At 41.7% G+C, this 20,294-nt stretch overlaps 1 protein-coding gene across 6 annotated transcripts in view; it reads right to left on the bottom strand.

Moving 5' to 3' along the window:
- The window catches only part of ST8SIA4 (ST8 alpha-N-acetyl-neuraminide alpha-2,8-sialyltransferase 4), a 58,036-nt gene extending 42,336 nt beyond the window's left edge, over window positions 1-15,700 (bottom strand). For 4 of the 6 annotated variants that reach the window (XR_014951441.1, XR_014951442.1, XR_014951443.1 and 1 more), the window contains exons 1-3: window positions 15,194-15,692; window positions 9,860-9,991; window positions 7,761-7,796 (exon numbers count right to left, since the gene is read on the bottom strand). Coding sequence is in view for 3 of the 6 variants with exons in the window: in XM_085567205.1 (XP_085423331.1) it covers window positions 7,761-7,796; window positions 9,860-9,991; window positions 15,194-15,306 (281 nt within the window). In the remaining 3 variants the exon portion in view is untranslated. Of the gene's footprint in view, window positions 1-7,760; window positions 7,797-9,859; window positions 9,992-15,193 lie in introns of all 6 variants that reach the window. The other 2 variants (XM_085567204.1, XM_021543994.3) reach the window with 2 other exon arrangements.
- Window positions 15,701-20,294: the final 4,594 nt, after the last annotated feature.

Genomic DNA, 20,294 nt, shown 5'->3' with positions numbered 1-20,294 from the left:
TGCTGTCACATAGAGGGGCTTGCAAGTTCATCTAGAAACAACTGCTCCAAGGGTACAAACACACCTCCACCATCTGCTATGGACTGATCCAGGCTGCACTAGAAAAGAGTGAAGCTCCAATGTATTAATGAGATCATTATGTGAGGGAACATGGCAGTAGAAGTATTTAAGAAAGATCATCCAGATTCTACTAGAAGTTGGCTTCACCATCAAGAAGAGCAAAGTCAAAAGAACTGCCCAAGAGATACAGCTCCTGGGCATAAAGTGGTAAAACAAACTGCGACACATTCCCACTGAGGTCATCAATAAGATCACCACAATGTCTCCACTAACCAGCAAGGAGGAAACACAAGCTTTCCTAGGCGCCATAGGTTTTTGGAGAATGCATACCCCTGAGTACAGCCAGATTGCGAGCCCTCTCTATCTGGTTAGCTGCAAAAAGAATAATTTTCACTAAAACCCTGAACAGCAATAAGCCTTCACCCAAATCAAGCTGGAGATCACTCATGCAATAGCCCTTAGCCCAGTCAGGACAAGACCAAAAGTAATGAATCTGCATTACTTTGCAGCTGAGCACAATGGCTTATCCTGGAGCCCGTGGCAGAAGGTGCCTAAAGAGACTTGAGGCCAAGCACCAGAATTCTAGACCCAAAGTTAACAGAGGGTCCAAAGTCAATTACACTCCCAGAGAAAAGAAAATCTTGGCTGCCTATGAAGGAGTTCAAGACACCTCAGAAGTGACTGGCACAGAAGCAAAACTCCTCCTAACACCGCAACTACTGGAGGATGGATGTTTTAAAGAAAGGCTTCCTTTACCCACCATGCCACTGACGCCACATAAAGCAAACAGATTGCCCTCACCATACAGTGTGCCCCTATCTAAAACCCAAATCACCCTGAGATTTTAAAAATAATTACAAACTAGCCAGAAAATGAAAACTTTAGTCTCACTAACAAAAAAGAGCAAGAACAAGTGACACGGCCTGAATAAGATCCACCATTCAACCAACTACCATCAGAAAAAACACAATACACTCTTCACTAACAGTTCCTGTCAAATCATAGGGATGCTCCACACGACAGGTTGCACAAGCTACTGAAAAAGGAAGTAGATCAAGTCAACTTACTGAATTCAAGGCCATTCAGCTGGCTCTGAATATTGCTGAAAAGAGTAAAGTAGCTAAAGCTATACCTTTATACCAATTCATGCATAGTAGCCAATACTCTGTAAGGCTAGCTAGAAAGGTACAAAAAGGCCAACTGGCAGCATAAAAGAAAAAACAATCTGGGCTGCTAATGAGTGGAAAGACATTGCCACTCAGGTAGAAAAGCTATCTGTGACAGTCCACCATGTAGATACCCCCAAAATTCAGGATAATAAAGAGTACCTAAACAGTAAATAAACAGATCAGGCTGCAAAAATAGAGCTGTCACAGATAAATTGAGATTGGCAGCATAAGGGGAAGTTGTTCATAGCTCAAAAGGCCAATGATGAATCAGATCATCAGGGCAGAAATGTTACGTGTAAGGTAGCATGAGATCCAAGGTTAGATCTAACCATAAACATTATTTCTCAGGTTATCCATGACTGTGAGATGTCTGCTGAGATCAAACCAAGTGAGTGAAGCCCCTGAAGTATAGTGGGCAGTACTCCAAATGTAAGTGTGGGGAAGCCTAGAAAATTGACTACATCACCCTTCCCTAAATCTGCCAAGGAAAGTGCTATGTACTAACCATTGTGGAAGCCACCACTAAATAGTTAGAAACCTACATTGTGCCTCATGCTACTACCCAAAACACCATCTTAAACCTAAAAAAGCAAGTCCTATAGAGACATAATACTCCTAAAAGAATCAAGTCAGAAAACAAGACCCATTTCAAGAGCAACTTTATAAACACCTAGGCCAAAACACATAGTACTAAATTGATATATCATATGCCTTATCATCCACCAGCTGCCAAGAAAGTTAAACAGCACAGCAAACTACTTAAGACTGTCCTAAAAGCACTTAGTAGTAAAACATTCAGAAATTAGAAAATGAACTTAGCAAAATCCACCTAAAAGGTGAACACCCAAGGGTCCATGGGTAAAGCTAATCCTGCCTAATCTAAATCCTTGTACATATTAGATGAAGTCCCTGTGGTACACATGAAAGGTATTTTAGGAAAGAGTATTTAAATTAGTCCCACCTCAGGCAAAGGAAAACCCACCTCTAAGATTGTTTTTTGCTCAAAGACCTAGTTACAAGTATTAGGTAATGCAGAAAGATAGAGAAACACGTTGTGTACCACAGGAAAATCTTCAGTAAGAACTGTATTGAAGATTTCATTGTGTAGAGTTTATTGATTTAGGTATGATGCAGATGGTAATAGAATAAGGGGGAGATAATGTCTTAGGCTGCAAATGCAAGATGTGTTTTCTACTGCCATCTGTTAAACCAAGTGGGACACTTTATCTTTTCCACAACCAATCCTTCCTGTAAGGAGGTATCTTCTGTTAGTGGGCCACTGAGTCTCAATGTATGACTGACAAAATTACATCATCAGATTGTGAGATGCTCCACACAGGAGGAGGAGCCAAGCATTCCTACCTGGGTATAATCTGAAATTTAGAATACCACAGGCAGCCTTTTCCCACTAGAATCCCAGAAGATAAGCCTTTTCCCACTAGATTCCCAGAAAAAGACCAGGCCCATCTACAACAGCACTGACCTTCAGAGGAAATCTAGACCCTTTCTACAGAGTCATTGTTTCAACAGGAATATATGTATCTGTCACTTCTGAAGGACTGCAGCCACAATTTAATTGGACTGCTATGAACACCCTGACCAACAGACATCAGGTCATAATCTGACTCTGTCACTGTTGTTTTATATGACTTCATTTTTATTTTTCCTAATAAAAAAACTGTTATTCCTACTTCCGTATCTTTACCTAAGAGCCCCAAAATTTTACAATTATAATAATTCAGAGGGAGGGGGCTTACATTTTCCATTTCAAGAGAAGCTCCTGCCCTCCTTAACAGACACCTGTCTTTTCAAACCAATACATGAGTGAAGCTCTACAAGCTTGGGTCCATCTGTGAAGCAGGTTTGTTTCTGAAGAAAGATCAGATCTGAACCAAGTACAACACTCTTATGGAACAGGCAGGGAGTGATGAGCTGGAGCAAGGAGTTTAGTTCATAATAAATCTATTAGAAACTTTTGCCTCTGCAAGTCTACCAAGAAGAAAAAAAAAATCACTGTTGTCAGTAGGTGACGTAGAATTTAAAACAAAATGGATATTTTGTTTGCACATTAAGCTTCTAAAGAAGAACTTCCATAGAGCACAACCAAACAGGAAAAGATAACTAGAAATGCTATTCTAGCAGTTGCAACATTCAGTCACAGCAACAAAGGTAGAACAATCCCCCACACATTAAAAGGGATGAGCTATAGAAACATCCATGCTCACTAGCCAGCTCTTGTGTTGCTGCCTCAAGAAAGAAGAGTATGCCTCAATCTTGCAACCAACGACATCAAATATGCACCATGGAACTGATCTTAAAAGCTATAGGAGAAGTGAAACATAATAAATTTGGTTTTTAAGTAATTCCTCTCATTTCCTAAAGTTGGCCCAAAAAAAAAAAAAAAGAAGTAATATCTGTAATATGTTTGGCTATCTGTTACAGCTGTCACATATGAAGCAAACAGTCTCAGAGCAAAGGCAATTTATGCTGAGGCACATGAGGAATTAATATAAAGCAGGATAGACAATTTTAACATCCTTAGTTTAGCTTTTAGTAAGGCCAGGCAAGATATATCTGTAAAAGGAAGATTAAGATTCAAATTTGGCCTTTAAATTTAATGGACTTTAAATCTCCTTGGGTTTGATAGCTTAACTTCATGGGCACTCTGCAACAGATAGATCAATTGATACAAAACAAAAAAGAGCAAGAAAGAGAGAATTGTCCAATCTAGAAGTATTAAAAATTACTGCAATTACTCATCACATAGGAAGAGAGTTACCACAGCTGGGGCTGTAAAGGATAATCTGAATCCATCAAAAGCTACAAACACCATCAGCCAAGCTATCAAGGATTTCACATGAACTTTGACTTGAGAAGGGATGACCACTGATGAGTCTCAAAACCTCAAAAAATTATCTGCAATGCACAGAAACTAGATTTCCAACTACAGGAAGTCACATGATCACCAGAAGATTTGCTTTAGTCCCTGTTATCTAGAAAGAATTGGCCTAAAACTGTCCATGTTAGCAATCTGTGCATGAACACAGTATCTGCTGTATTATTTTTCAAAGCAAGAGGAAGACAGTGAAGTTATGCAAACAGTGTCAAAAAAGGAAATGCACATTGGCTTCCATTATTCATTTGGTTGCTTACATTCAAAACTTATTTATCTATATGTTTATAAAAGTCCTCCAAAGAATTTCATGTGTACTTGAATTAGAATCAGATATTCAGCCACGCACTTAAAACAGCTGCAATTTCCAAAAGGTCTATGGAATTTATTTTTCAATCAAATGCTGAGGTGGTCAGAAATCTCTAATCTTAGTATCTTCTTACATATTTAAAAATGTTTTCATATCTGAAGCTGTCATTAGCATATTTGTTAAATGTGCACACAGGTATTGCAGTACGCCGTAGAATCCTTATATATGAGATACACAATAATGTTAACATTAAAATATTTTTTGTTGATTCATCTGACTGTATCCAGATACCTTCTAATACTGAAAGTAGTATGATTAATAATGCAGAGTCCATGATATTGTTTTAAGTTCCTTCATGCTACTGACTCGCTGATACCATGGCGACAATAGTACTTCCAATTTTCACATAAGTGATAATGGAGAAAAAAATACTGAGGGACATAGCAAATACTGAGTGTACAAACATGAGTGTCTCAGTCAGTCTTGATGCTGATTAGTAATAACAACTTTTTTAAACCTCTGCTCTGTCCCACAAAGAGTACCAAAACCAGGACAATAAGGTTATTCTGATTAAACAGACATGACAAAATAATTACAAGTGTTAATCCACTCCAAACTGCATATTGAATTCAAAAGTAAACTCAATTCCACCAAGGGAAGAAAGAGCATTATTTTTGGCAAACCTTGAAGAAATTATGTTTTGCAGCCTAAAGCTAAACTATGCAAACAAAGAGTTTCATTTGAGGTAGTTTTCAAGTTTTTTTATGACACATAAAACTGTGTCAGGGTGTGACCTGAACCATTTTCTGGGCAGGTGAGACTGATGTGATTCATGCTTAATTGTAGCCAAGCCACTGCTCAGAATATGTTTACACAACTCAAAAAAACACAGTCATAATCAGTGGCTGACCTGTTGTTTTTCTTTGATAAACAGACACAGATCTCCGTAATATTTAAGTACCACCCCTAGCAAGTCCTGACTCTGCTTTGCAGTCTGCAGCTGGAAGGTGGCTCTCAGCCTTTAGAATCACCAGGGACTACAGCCTAGTTAAAATATGATTTTTTGCCAGGTAAATAATTTTTATTAATTTTTTTTTTTTAATTTTTATTATATTTATTAAAAACAACATGAAATACCAAACTCTGTGGTAACAGAAGGTCACAGCTTGGTCTTGTACATGACTTAGAGTTCTACCTCCTGTTGGTTCCTTGAGGAGGAGCCAGTGGTGACCACAACTATTTGCACCTGTACTAGGTTTTACTTTAGTCTGAAAGGAAGTTTCAAGAAAAGCTCTTCCAGGAAAGCAGCCTTTAGAATTGTAGTATAGTTTGTGTTGGAAGAGGACTTGAAAGACCATCTAGTTCAACCCTAATTTGGATTTGTTAAAAACATACCTGGCTGCAAATAACCCTGGAAGGGTTTCTAGAAGCTCCCAGCTGATGGAGGCCACACAAACAGAAATGCTGTAATACCCGAGAGTGGGCATGCAAAATGAAGAGGGATTTTAAACAGACCATGACTCAACTACTGCTTATCACAGGAAGCTCATCCATATACCAGCTTTTCAAGAAGATAAGCAAGGTAGAGTAAGATAGATTAGCAAGCAAAAACGCCCTGAGGTTTATTATGACTAAACCAGGCAAGAGAACCCTGGATTCCATGTCTTTGACACAAAAACAATCAGAAAGAAATAGTACAAATGGGTTCAGAACATTGCTCCAAAAGCTTCAGAGCAATTGTAGTGCTCCATTGCTGGTTCCATATTTAATGCTTGCACCTCAGGGACTTGTCACAGCTGTTTCACACTAACTTGTAAGACAAAAATTGATAATAATCAGAACCTTTTGAAGGAGGAAGATGCTTTTTTTTTTTTTTAGATGCTGCTGACATCTTACACATTCTCATGCTTTTCTGACAGGAAATATTCTCTGTTATATTACAGAGATAAACACATTCCCAATGTACTCATTTAAAAATTTGCCTTCCTGCAATTCATAACCATCTTCTTCTCCTTTCAGCATAAATACACATATTTACTTAAAAGTAAGTAGAAAAAAGTCACAGACATCCAACTGTGATTAATTTCACACAGGTCACAGATGTGCTGTCATCAGTCCTGTGTGGAAGGCTTTCCTAAGGAGGTTTGTTACCATCTCAGCCACATCTCTACTTTCTGAACTATAGCCTTCATTACAAATGAAGTCTCCTTATTTCTATAAGCATAAAAAAAAACTTCACATTTCTACAGAGAGTAGAAAGGACAATGACATAAAATCTTAGCAGATGGTAGACTCCTCTTCGTGACTGAAATAACTCAGACAGAAAAGGGAGCAAAAAAGCAGTCTTCTTCCCTTTGTCACAGTAATTATCAATTCTCCTTCAAAGAAATTGCCAGCAATGAGAAGGTAACATCAGTTGCAAAAATCAGTCTCCCACTGAACCAGTCATGGTAATGGCAGCACATTTCACACAGTCCCAAGTAACTAGTAATACCCATAACTTCTACCTCAATCACAGGAAGTCTAGCTCTTTCTTCTTAAGCCTGCTTATTATCTTCACAAGGCTGCTGTCTTCCCAGGAAGGCTGCTACACTCCACAGACTACCTTCTCTGGCTGTGAAGTTCTAGAGCACCAGAAACCCACTGGAAGCTTTTCATCCTTCTGTGGGGTCTTGATAAAGAAGATTTACCACTCATTGACTCCTATCTGAGCTTGGCCTTGCCAAGAATTCCTAAGGTCTTTGAGGCTGATAGACACATCACTTAACTAGAGCAAAAATAAAATGGCCAGAGATGATGCCCACAAAGTCAACAAAGCAATAACAAAGTGCAATATTCTAGATGCCAATCAACAAGATTTGACACATCACTGACCAATAGTCCTTATACAAAGCAAAAAAAATACTTTCTACATTTGAAAATTGCTAATGTGGGTGGCAAGCTGATCTAAGACACAAAAACATTTATGGGTAACTATAAGTTTTATGAAATATCTTTATAATGGACACTAATGGCTTACAAATTATTTTTCCACTACTTAGCACTGATAACATTTTAAACATTACTCAACAGGCTCTGGCTTGTTTATTGTTTCTCTCTTACTGTTACTTCCTATGGTCACACCACAAGACCACCAACCACTCTTCACGTTAACAGCTGCAATTACAAACAATGAATCATCTTCATAGTCTATACAGTGCATGTAACATATTACGGAGGGTTAAGCAGTTAGTTAAACCACAAGAATACTGTATGCCTTTGCTAGACACTTTTAAAGTTAGTCCTGGTAAGTGTGTAAGTGTAAAACTACAGCGAAAATGCTTCTTACTGCTGTAACATGGAAGAAAGGTGCATAGCAAACCACCTGAAAAAGTGAAAGATGTACTTAATTTAGTCAACATCAGACTGAAAGACATCATAAGAGGTTGCATGCAGCTTCCTCAGTGAAAAGAATGCCTGATATACCTCCTTCACCACTGAGAGCCATAACTGAATGTGGTATGCATGTCACAAAGAGGATTTCTGGAAAGATTACACCTGGCGAGTAGCATTGACTCCTTTTGTAGAGTTCATGTCAACTTTTGGCCCTAAGTCACATTAATCTAAAATAATTTTCTGGTTCACACCTACTTTCTGCCCCATCGTTCATTAAGGTAGCCTCTGAAAACAAGACTGGCAACAAGGACTTCTAAATAATCTCAGCTTTATGCCCACTCTGATACAGAAACTCTTAAAATGGAAGAATTTCAGTGGAACCTCTACTTCTAGTACTTAAACCAGTGTACAAGATACACTGTTTTCTTCACAATACTAATGAGACAAAAAAGAGCCCCTTCCCTGCACAATATTTTAAAAACCCCCACATATAAAAGTGGTTCTTTAGTACACAATGGTGATATATTAAATAAGAGAAATTTCCCCCTCTGGAAACAATAAAGAAAAAAAGTTATTTTGAATCTCATTAATCTCCTGGACTGAAATGATACACATGTATTAACAGGATGAAAAAATGCTACAGTATTCTCTACTGTTTTACCTCTTTGTCTGAATAATATTTTGCATTTAGAACAGGTGGAAAATTGGCAAAACCCAAACTTAATTTTCTCTCGATTTTAACCAAAAGGGTATTGTAATATTTTTCTTTTTTGTTGTTTGGCTTGAGCAGCAAGGCGTATCTGTTCTGAAATATGATACTCAAATTTTCAGTAAAATGACTGAGAAAAATTGTCTCTACTTATAGTCACTCAGTCATTTCCAAATCAGCTTACTTCACAAGTAGAAAAACCTATTTTCTCCCAACTTTTGGATCCATAACTTAAGATACATACATTTCTGAGCTACCTTTATCTTCTGCATGCTTCAGAATTAGGGACATAAAATAGCAGTCATTTAAAAAATCCCTAAATTTCTCCTTCAGAGAAGTAATGCTTTTAAACCTGGAAGCAATGCCTGATTAAGGGGTTTGTAAACTGTCCCTTTAAGTAAAAAAAAAAAAAAAAAAAAAAAGTAGAAAGGGAAATCACAGAGAAACCTCATGTTAATTAGAACACATTAAGATTCAAAAATCATAATATTCAGAAATCAAGTCTAATCTGCTATGTGATTGTTGTTAACAATAGTTACTTTCCCTCATTTTTCATAGAATGTGACACTCCTAGATCTCCACTATGCCAATCCATGCTCCACATGCTTCTCTCATGGGCCATCTTCTGATGGAGATGGGGAAGATACGAATGACACACTCAGAGGCACCTGTGGCCCCAAGGCACAGACATCCACTGTAAAGACACATCAGACCTATCACACAGCTCAACCTGCTACTGGGCTGCCCCCTCAGCACAACCCTACAGCTCTTTTTGGCCTGACATCAAGAAAGGTAACCGCTTAAGACACAGTTATTGTCAGTGTCTGGCTCTGTAGCATGGACCAGGCACAGCCACAAGTGGATTCACAACACTTGATGGCCCAGCTATTGCCTCCTGCATCCCAGTGGTCTGCCTAAGCTCCCTCTGCAGTCAAGGGAGGAAAAGTAGTATGGTTAGAATACTTTCACCTGTTCTATATCAAACCTTTAGGATGAGAGAAAATCATATCCTAAAAGCACCAGTTTCTCACCACTGACTGTGAAAGAGTTCTAGACAACCAGCTTAAATATGGGGATGAATAATAGAGATTGATTGCACAGGTCTTACAGTCACAGCCAGATGAAAACATTTTATTAATTCTTATGAAGGATGACTTGACTTTGAAGCTTAATGTCATACAGTTGCAGTTAACACTGAAACCTAAGCAGATACAGTTTGAAAACATTCACCTGCAAATGTAAATCAAATTTCTGTTTGTAGACCAAAGAAATTATAAAGCAACATGAATGAAAATAATTATAGGCAAGGTGAAATTAATTGCTTTTTAATTTGAGAAACTCACCTTATTTCCATTACCAAAGAAGGATTGATTTTCCAACCTTCTGCAGCATGTTGGAAGATTGAGGAGCCACCCTTTCGAATTATTTTATCAGAGCTATTGATCATTGATCTAGTCAAACTCAGTTCACCATCTCTGCAATGCAATATAGAAAACATACAATTATGTCAAGGTTAACTCTAGTTTAAGTAATTTACATCCCAAGCATCAGCAATATATCCTTTTATTCACAACAAAAATAAGCAACTATCTTTGAGCTTTCTAAAGAAAATAAACTGTAACAGGAAAAATTTATGACATAGCTATCTGGAATAGCTGAATATGCAAATTAAGAGCTTAAATTTGTTTATATTTGTAATAGAGTAGACATAACAAGAACTACAATAAACTCCAAATTTTGAATCTGGACAAAACTTCATTATGATTGTGAGGCAGATTCTGCTCTTCTAGGTTCCAAATTTCTAGTACTAGACTAAGAATCAAGTGTTATATTTAGAGCGTTTTCCCAGTTCATAATTCTGTCCATCAGTCTCTTATGATTGTAACTTTTTAGCAAGGTAACCTTAAAATAAATACAGTAAGCTTTGGGTGATGACCACTGAACACGTGGTGAACACAAGTTGCAGTGATATTAGCGAACAGGCTAACATAAATGGGACAGAGAAGTCCAAACATTACAAGCACAGTTTAAGGTGTTACGACTAAAACTCATTTTTATCTCCACATCTTTCCATTATCATCCATAGTGTATCATCCATAGTCTTTCAGATGCCAGAGCAATGTTCACCTGAGTTCAAATATGGCCGTTTATCACAAATATATCAAAGTTGTTGGATGTAAAAGTTCACCACAAAGAAATGTCTTATAAGTCAGGTGTGCACAGGGCAATCATATGCAGAAATGTGTTTGTCTGTTAAATAAGCATACTCTGAAATATTGCCAATAACAATAACTTTACTTGGAAACAGAATATCTGACCACAGCTCTTCAAGGAACAAAATGGTAAAGATGTGAGACTAAAAGCTTTCCAGAATTGCTGAGTTTTGTTTTTGTGTGGCTATAAGCTTTGATAACAATGGTATCAGTGCCCTTAGTAAGAAACACAGCAACATTACTGCTGTATATAAAGCAATAATAATTAGGAAATCATACAACAGACTAAATACTCGCAGCTCCCCCTCACCCTCATGCCAACATCCTGCACCCCAGATCTCACACTGATGCAGAGGTAAGGCTGCCATCAACCAAGAACCTGCAACTTTAGGTTCACGACCTGTACACAAATTACCAAAATCCTGCTAACCTGAAGGCATGGGAGGATGCTGCAGAAGACCCTAAATCCAACAGACAGAATCCAACTAATGACTTTAGCTAAATTAAAATTTTTTATTCTCTAAAACTGTTCCAAAATTGTTGTAATAATATTAACAATAAATCTATTCCTGCATGTGTTTTCAACATGCATTGAGTGCATGCATCTAAAGGAAAATGACCAAATTACATACAGATAAAGCTCTCAGTCTAAGGATACTTCAGGGATGTCTCTAGTTTATTCTAGATTGAATATTATTTAGTACACACTTGAACACTGAAACGGGTGACAAAACTTAGCAATAAAATGTATTGCCAACACTTCAACTTAGCACTTGAAATGTGGTTGATTTTCATAGTCACCATTTACAACTGCAGTGAGTTACACAGATTGTACATTGAAAAAAATGTTAAATATGTTCTTATGAAAGAAGGTCGTAGGCACTTTGCATTAAAGTTGTTACTGTGGACAAAAATGTGCTCATTTAGATGCTCATTAATATTAAATATTAAATAAACTAATAAATAAACAATATTAAATAAACTAATACATAAACCAATACATAAAAATTAAAACTTTCTCCAGGTAATTCTTCATTGTGTAAATAAGTAAAAGAAATGTGGATTATTTTGTATCTTCTAGAATCACTGCAAATCCTCTCTGATGTAATTAAAGAGCTGCCATACTATGGCAGCAACTTACAGCTGACAGTGTCGGCCTTCACTTTGGATAACCTTGCCTTGGTGACCAATTCAACCCATATAACAAAACTATCTTCTCATGAAGATAGTTCATTAAATTAGGTAACTGACTTCAAGTATGTTCCATATCAGACTGCTTAAGCAACGCTACTCTGCACATAACGTGCCATGTTTCATTACTTGCTTAACCTTTACAGGACATTACTATCTATTTGACGTAATTGTCCTAGCACACTTTTCTATGAAAGTGCACAGCTGGTTTAAAGTTTCTCATGTAATTTGGATCTGTACATAGCCAGTACATTTTGGATTCTCTGGTGCCACCAATAACCATAAAATGGTCCACCTCAAACATCTGTAACTTCTGGAAGTAAAACAACCCAAAGAAAACTGACTCTGCTGGCCCACATGACCAGTCAAAAACAACCCAATGTCCCAAACCCCTAATTCAGGAGAAAGGCAAGTGTAAGATCAATAGAGATACCAGTTATGAGCAATAGATCTTTAGGCTATTTTTTCTGCTTCAGTGAATGGGATGACAGGCTATGAAGAGAAAAAAATACTTCAACTGCGAAAGTGAGTAGTATCATAAAGCACAAGAAGTCTCCCTTATAAAGAAATAGATATATCACAAATAACTAGTCAGAGGGCTATTACAGCTGTATTTTGAAAGGTTTGTTAGGAACACACATATTTATAAATAAACACACTTGTTTCCTTCCATTTAATATTAAAACAACAGTTCATTTTAGTAAAGTTTTAAGTTCTCAAACAATGTGCAGTAAGCTGAAGGCAGTTTTTCGCTTTGCACACTTTATATAAAGTAATTTCTGAATAATTTCATCAGCTCCTCCTATTCTGAGAGGAAGGAGTACATACTAAGAAACATGGGTATCAGTGACAATTCTGCCTCACATGTTCATTTTCATCTCTGTTTTCATACAGATGTAACCCCAAATTTTAAACTTCTGTACATCTCCTAAGAATAGAGATAGCTTTGTGGTAAAAACCGGGTTACACCCAGGCTGAACAAGAGGAAGAGATACCAGCAAGTTGTGAAAAGCTTGAATAACAAAGGAAGCAAATACTGGACACACAGGTGAGGACTGCCCCTGCCCTCTGCATGTTGTGCCAGGGCCACAGCTGCCCAGCTGTGCTCAGCTGCCTGTGTCCCCTTGCCTCACTAGATGGCCTGAGAAGGAGGGATGTGCTTTCTCTCTTTAACTCTGGGGCCAAGTAGGCTCTAATTGCCTCAGCTTCCTCCAGGCCTGTACGGGCACTTAAAATTCCCTTATACCTCCTCCTTAAATTAAGGCAAGGGCTTACACAAGAGGACAAAAATCAGCTGTGAAAGAATTCTACCCAAAGCTGACATGCGCAATCAAACAGAAAATGTGACTTCTTACTTAGCTTTTTTTGATTACATTGAACAACCAATAAATTTATGCATTGGTCCAGGGAAACCAAAATCTTATACACCTCCATAGAAAAACCAGCTTGGCTGAGAACCCAGTACCTCCAGAGAACAGCTGAAAGTCGGGAGAAAAATGAGGAATGCAGGCACTCACGTACATAAAGAGAAATCTGAGGTGCAAAGCTAAAAATGGCAAAGAACTCTTTGCCTTTCGTTTTGAGTCAACCACATGCAGCAAAGAGAGAGTACGTAGCAGACGGTCTCAGCGAGGGACCAGACTTTCCGATGGAGGAAGCTCGAGAGCTAAGGGGGATGACCCACGCTTCTCCCAGGGCAAGAATTCTTAATAAAAAGCCATGTTAAGCAAAGCTTCCGGGCAAACTTCAAAGACGGGAGCAGGCGCTCACCTGCCCCGCGGCATGCCTGCCTGCGAAAGGAGCGAGACACACGCTGCTCCAGAGAACGGGACAGGGCGCTCCAGAGAACGGGACACAGGGCGCTCCAGAGAACGGGACAGGGCGCTCCAGAGAACGGGACAGGGCGCTCCAGAGAACGGGACAGGGCGCTCCAGAGAACGGGACACACGCTGCTCCAGAGAACGGGACAGGGCGCTCCAGAGAAGGGGACACAGGGCGCTCCAGAGAAGGGGACAGGGCGCTCCAGAGAACGGGACAGGGCGCTCCAGAGAACGGGACAGGGCGCTCCAGAGAACGGGACACACGCTGCTCCAGAGAACGGGACAGGGCGCTCCAGAGAACGGGACTCAGGGCGCTCCAGAGAACGGGACACAGGGCGCTCCAGAGAACGGGACACACGCTGCTCCAGAGAACGGGACAGGGCGCTCCAGAGAACGGGACACAGGGCGCTCCAGAGAACGGGACAGGGCGCTCCAGAGAACGGGACACAGGGCGCTCCAGAGAACGGGACACAGGGCGCTCCAGAGAACGGGACACACGCTGCTCCAGAGAACGGGACAGGGCGCTCCAGAGAACGGGACACAGGGCGCTCCAGAGAACGGGACACACGCTGCTCCAGAGAACGGGACACAGGGCGCTCCAGAGAACGGGACACAGGGCGCTCCAGAGAACGGGACAGGGCGCTCCAGAGAACGGGACAGGGCGCTCCAGAGAACGGGACACAGGGCGCTCCAGAGAACGGGACAGGGCGCTCCAGAGAACGGGACAGGGCGCTCCAGAGAACGGGACACAGGGCGCTCCAGAGAACGGGACAGGGCGCTCCAGAGAACGGGACAGGGCGCTCCAGAGAACGGGACACAGGGCGCTCCAGAGAACGGGACAGGGCGCTCCAGAGAACGGGACACAGGGCGCTCCAGAGAACGGGACAGGGCGCTCCAGAGAACGGGACACAGGGCGCTCCAGAGAACGGGACAGGGCGCTCCAGAGAACGGGACACACGCTGCTCCAGAGAACGGGACACAGGGCGCTCCAGAGAACGGGACAGGGCGCTCCAGAGAACGGGACACAGGGCGCTCCAGAGAACGGGACACAGGGCGCTCCAGAGAACGGGACAGGGCGCTCCAGAGAACGGGACACAGGGCGCTCCAGAGAACGGGACACACGCTGCTCCAGAGAACGGGACTCAGGGCGCTCCAGAGAACGGGACAGGGCGCTCCAGAGAACGGGACACAGGGCGCTCCAGAGAACGGGACACAGGGCGCTCCCCGGCCCGGCCCCCGGGGCAGCTGCGGACAGGTGGAACTTCCCCGTTACGGCGGCTGAGAGGCGACCTCGGAAGCAGGGCAGCTCCCGTCCTTTCCCGTCCACCCGCACCCGCCCCACGGCCGCCGAGCCCCGGCAAGCCCCGCAGCGGCCTCCGGGCCCCCCGGCAGCCGAGCTGCGCTGGCATCGCGGCTCCCGGCCCCAGCCGCCCCTCGGACCGCCCCGAGTTACCCGGCGAGAGCTCCCTCCTGGCGCTCCTCGGTCCGTGCTATTTCCTTCGTCTTGTAGAAGATGAGGAGGAGACTTATGGTGCACACCGTCCACCTCTTCCTGACGGAACGCATGTCTTCTGCAAAACGCGGGCCCCCTCCCTCTTTTCCTTTGTTTATCAGGGGTTGTGCTGGGAACAACTGCACACGCGGCACGAATTCTTAAAAACGAAGCGATGCGTTTTTTGGTTATTCTTTTTTCCCGAAATAATGACAGACGATAAAATAAAACCAGGCAGGAGCAGAGGCTGGGGATCCTGGGTTCTTTGGCGTTTGGAGTGTCTCTCTTTCGCCCCGCCAGGCAGCTGGGCGTGCGAGCTGGGCAGCCTCGGCCGGGGAGACGAGTCCGCGACGTGGCTGCGAGCAGGGCCGAGCAGGGCTGAGCCGGGCCGGGCCGGGCCGGGAGCGCCCCGCGGCTCCCCGGGGCTCCGCCGCTGCCGAGCCGCTGCGGCGCCGCTCGCCCGAGGCGCGGCCCCGCCGCCCGCGCCGGGCGGGGCGGGGCGGGCGGAGCGCGGCCGATCGAGCGGCGCGGGCGGGCCCGACGGGGAAGGAGCGCGGCTGGGAGGGCTCCGCCGGGCTCGGGGAACGCGTGCGCTCCTCCCCTGGCTCGCATCCGTTGTGCCCGAGCCGGGCGTCTGAAAGGGAGAGCGTAGGACTGCCAACGCTGTGCCGCAGAAAAGGAGCGCGCTTCAGAGAAGGGTTTTGGTCGCTCCCGCTGTTCTTGGGTGTGGCTTGAACAAGGCACTGGAGGTTTTTCCCGGTCTTGCTGTCCCAAAGCCGCAGGAGAAGGCGGGAATGCAGAAGGGAAGCGACGTGGCCCCCGCACAGACCCGCCTGGAGTCCGGCCAAATCCACCGCCCGTGCCCCACTCCCCAGGGATTTGTTCCATCCGCGCCGTCTCAACACGGCCGTTATTATCCCAATTTCTGCTGGGACAGTTGCTCTGAAATGCACAAAATAAAAGGACAAACCACGAAACCCCAAAACAAAATGAAAAAAAACCCAAACCTTTGAGATGGATAATGCAACACGAAAATTAAATTATTGGCTGTATCCACTTTTCTCAGTATTGTTTTGCCATTGTCAAAGTGAGTGAGCTGCTCTGGAACTATGCTGATTCTGTGTGACAGGGATCTACCCGCAGCCCAGAAGTTTGCTCTTACAGAACAAGCAAGACCAATATGAACGCTTCTCCCATGGGGGCCCAGGAAGGTTTGTGGTAAATCTAGTGTGACTTCTCTTTCCTAGCTTAGATTACAAGCAAGAGCTCATGGGATGACAGAATCTTCCCTGGGTCTATTTGGTCCGGTATCTTGTATCTAGAACTGATCATAACAGACATTTCATAGGAAGATGCAAGGAAATTTGGAAGTACAGATTTTTCTTTTCCAGCAGAATACTCCCTCGCAGGCAGTAGGAGTGAAGAAAGGTTAGAGAAGTTGTTGAAAAATCTTAAGGCTGCTAATAGTTGTTATGTTGGAAAAATCAGTTGTGTGTAGTAAAATGGTTTTAATTCAGTCTCTGTGGAACGGAAGGGATACCTTAGCCTGCTTAAACCACACCACTGCAAATGGGATTTAGCAGCATCTTTCCCTGAATCTTGAGCCAGGCAAATTAATCCTGGACATGTCTCATGTCCAGGACTCCTAGCATTTCTGTCAGCATCTCAGATTATCAGGATTTGAGCTGTGCATCCTGTAAAGCAGCATTGTTAGGGCAATGGTTTTAGAATTCAGGCTGATGTTTTGCAATAAAAACTTGCTTATTTGGAGGGAACTTAGTACATTTTCAGTCTGAGGAAGCAAGCAAGTTGAGCTCAGACTTGCTACCAACAAAATCCTTGTTCTTTGCTAGTTTAACTCTTATCACATGCCATTCTGTGCTCTTCCCCTGTGAAATTCTTTCTACAGGGCAACCCAGAAAGCAATTTGATGACATAGACTTACATCAGATGAAACGTTGTAATGTATTCAGAGTCCTCCTTCTCCACTGACAGATCCTACACCATACACATGCTCCTTGCTTTTTGTCCTCAATAGATTCACCTTTTCTGGCAGGCTACCAGTTCTTTGGGTTTGTAAACACAGTGTTTTTTCCTTTGTCTTGACACCGATATCTAGTCAATTACCCACGGGATTTCATATTGGTTTTGCTCTGTCTCCTCTACAGCATAGGACATTTTTTAACTAACTGAGTTGTGTGTCATTTGCTCAGTTTCATCTTTAGATTTGGCTTAGTGATGGCTTTCTAAAGACTGGAAGACATACCCAAACTCTGGCAAATCCAATTGAATCCTTTACAATCAAGTGAAAGTAGCATTTTCATAAGGTGAAACTTTATAGCCATGCTGAATAATACTTCTTAACAGTAGAGTTCTGTATTTAAGCATTGGCAATTCTTATATTCCACCAGAGAGATGAAAGTAGAACTGAAAACATGACATTTCAGCATGTTCTGCAGACCCTTTTCTCAACCTACCCAGCACATGCTCAGCAGTACTGACCAACCCACACAAACTCTGACACATGGCTTGCACCTTTGTTTCCATGTGTCATGTAATACCCTGGTTTCCTGGCTGTCACAGCCTGTATCTCATAATCTCCTTGATACTGATATTTACATTTCAATACCAGAATTTTATTTTTTGAGCCAATTTGAACTCACAGATGTTGTATCAAAGTACTGTTAATTCTTACCTCCAAGTTTCTTCTTGGCTTAGTGAGTTTTACAAGTCTTAGCTATCTTTCTGTTTTAGTTGTCAGCTCTGTATTCCAACTACTATCATTGCTCTCAAGAAGGATTTATTTAAACCAATTAAGGCTGCAAGACTTACTCCTTTGTTATTTTAGTAACTTTTACTTTTCAGTTGAAAACCATTATATTCCCGTTCCATATTAAGTAAAGCAGATCTTCAGTTTCTGTCACAGGTCTCAAGTAAATATTGAAGCTGCCATTTCAGTCAGCCCCTCATAACTACCACATTTTAATTCTGCTGCAGCACTTGCCTGTCCTTTCCTTCCAGCCATCACATTTTTATACGTCCTGTGGGAAGGCTCTTCTGTGGGCAGTCAGTCCATAGCTGCTCTGCCCTTTTTCAGGCAAAAGTGAAAGAATTTTACCAGTCTCCCTGTAACTTGTCTGTGTGTTAATGATATCTTTTCTTAGAGTTTCTTTATCTAAGAAGTGAAACACTTTAAAACCAGATGTCCTGATTGAAACAGTTCCTACTTTTGCAGTTGGTCTTCTCAGCTGTTCAAATGAGGTTGAAACAGAAGGGAAGGACTCTCAGCAGAAGCCAAAGTGAATAGTTGGGCTTTTCCTTCATTCCTCTAGAAAGACATTAAAGGTGGGAAAGAAAATTTAGCTTCCTTGATCTTTTGAACTTGCTTTAATTCTTGGTGATCTTCTTCAGTGCCAGAACAATGCAATCTTTTGGATGCTTTTCTCACCAAGGTTCTGGACCATGTGACTAAGGACATCTGTAGCAGTAGATGTTTACTTCAGCACTTTCCAGCAACAGAGACTCCTTATGCTGTGAAACATTTGACCAGATCCAGAAAATTAAAATTTTTCCTCTCACTATCACTTCTCTATGCTATATTTCCATTACATGGTTTGAGAAACAAAACAAACACTTAGCAAAAGTGGTAAAAAACCCCTCCACCTTCCCTCCTAATTCCATCAGTCTGACCCTGTGTAAAGTTTTGAGTTTTTTTCCTATTTAAAGCAAATCGCAATGTAAAGAAATTGCATGTGTGAAATCCTACATGTCTAAAAATTCAGGAACCTATGAAGTATTCAGTAGGAATGGGAAAAAATTGCTAGATTAATTTAAACAATTCTTTGATCTGTGCATAAGAGGTTGTTTTGAGGGGGAAATGCAAGGTGGCCTGTGAAACTGCAAACACATCTTTCCAAGAATCTACAATATAACTGTCATACATATCTGAATATCCCAGGCAGAATTTATTCAGGGACCATATTTAGCATGACATGAAAGGCAACATACAAAGTTAGTGTGAGGAAAGATGCTTGATCTGCAAATCTTGAAAAATACCTCCAAGGCTAGTGAAAACTGTGCTTCAAAATTGCTCTTGTTAGGAAGCAAAAGAAGAAAGAAACTCTAGATATCTCAATATAAATATTATAACCAGAATCACAGAAGGGTAAATCACTAACTAGAACAAGGTGTCTCTGCAATACATAGGTCAGTTCTCATGTGCTATCTCAAAAAAAATACAGCTGATGAAAAAAGCAAAGAATTTGAAGTTGGTAGTGATACAGAAGTAATTGTTGGTTAGGATTCATTGTAGATATACAAGGAGATATCCTGCAATTAACTCATTTATTACAGGAGCACAATATAAGTATGAACTAAAGTTTTTACAGAGCATCCATGATTGGCTATGGAGATGGTGAAGGGCCTTGAGGTGAAGATTCATGAGGACTGGCTGAGGTCACTTGGCCTGTTCAGCCTGGAGAAGAGCAGGCTGAGGGAAGTCTACAATTGTAGACTTGTGAGAGAAGAGGAGGGGCAGACATTGATCTCTTCTCTGTGGTGGCGAGTGAAAGGACGCACGTAAATGGCATGAAGTCAAGTCAGGAGAGGTTTAGGTTGGATATCAGGAAAAAGTTTTTGACCAACAGGGTGGTGTGGCAGTGGAACAGACTCCCCAGGGCCGTGCTCACAGCACCAAACCTGACAGAATTCAAGAAGTGTTTGAACAATGCTCTCAGGCCCATGGTGTGATCCTTGGGGATGGTCCTTTGCAGGCCCAGGAGTTGGACTTGATGATTGTGATGGGCCCTTTCCAACTTAGAATATTTTGTAATTCTGTATAGACTTAAAGTTCTCTTTGTCCTGAATGCATTTTGCTTTTTGCGAGATAAGCTATTTTATCACTCTTCAGAATGTTTTCAAATTTTAAGCAGAACAATGTCTTGCTAAAAGAGAGTCCATTCCAATAATTTTTACTCTTGGTAGACCTAAATCAGTTTGTCACAAGAAAGATTGAGGATAATGCACCATTTATAGGAAAGGGTTTATACTAAGTTATCTTTAA

Source organism: Lonchura striata, chromosome Z (assembly GCF_050655825.1).
Source record: "Lonchura striata isolate lonStrDom1 chromosome Z, ASM5065582v1, whole genome shotgun sequence".
Lineage (NCBI taxonomy): Eukaryota > Metazoa > Chordata > Aves > Passeriformes > Estrildidae > Lonchura > Lonchura striata.
The sequence above is the reverse complement of the archived record's forward strand: the minus strand, read 5'-3'. Positions and strand labels throughout refer to the sequence as shown.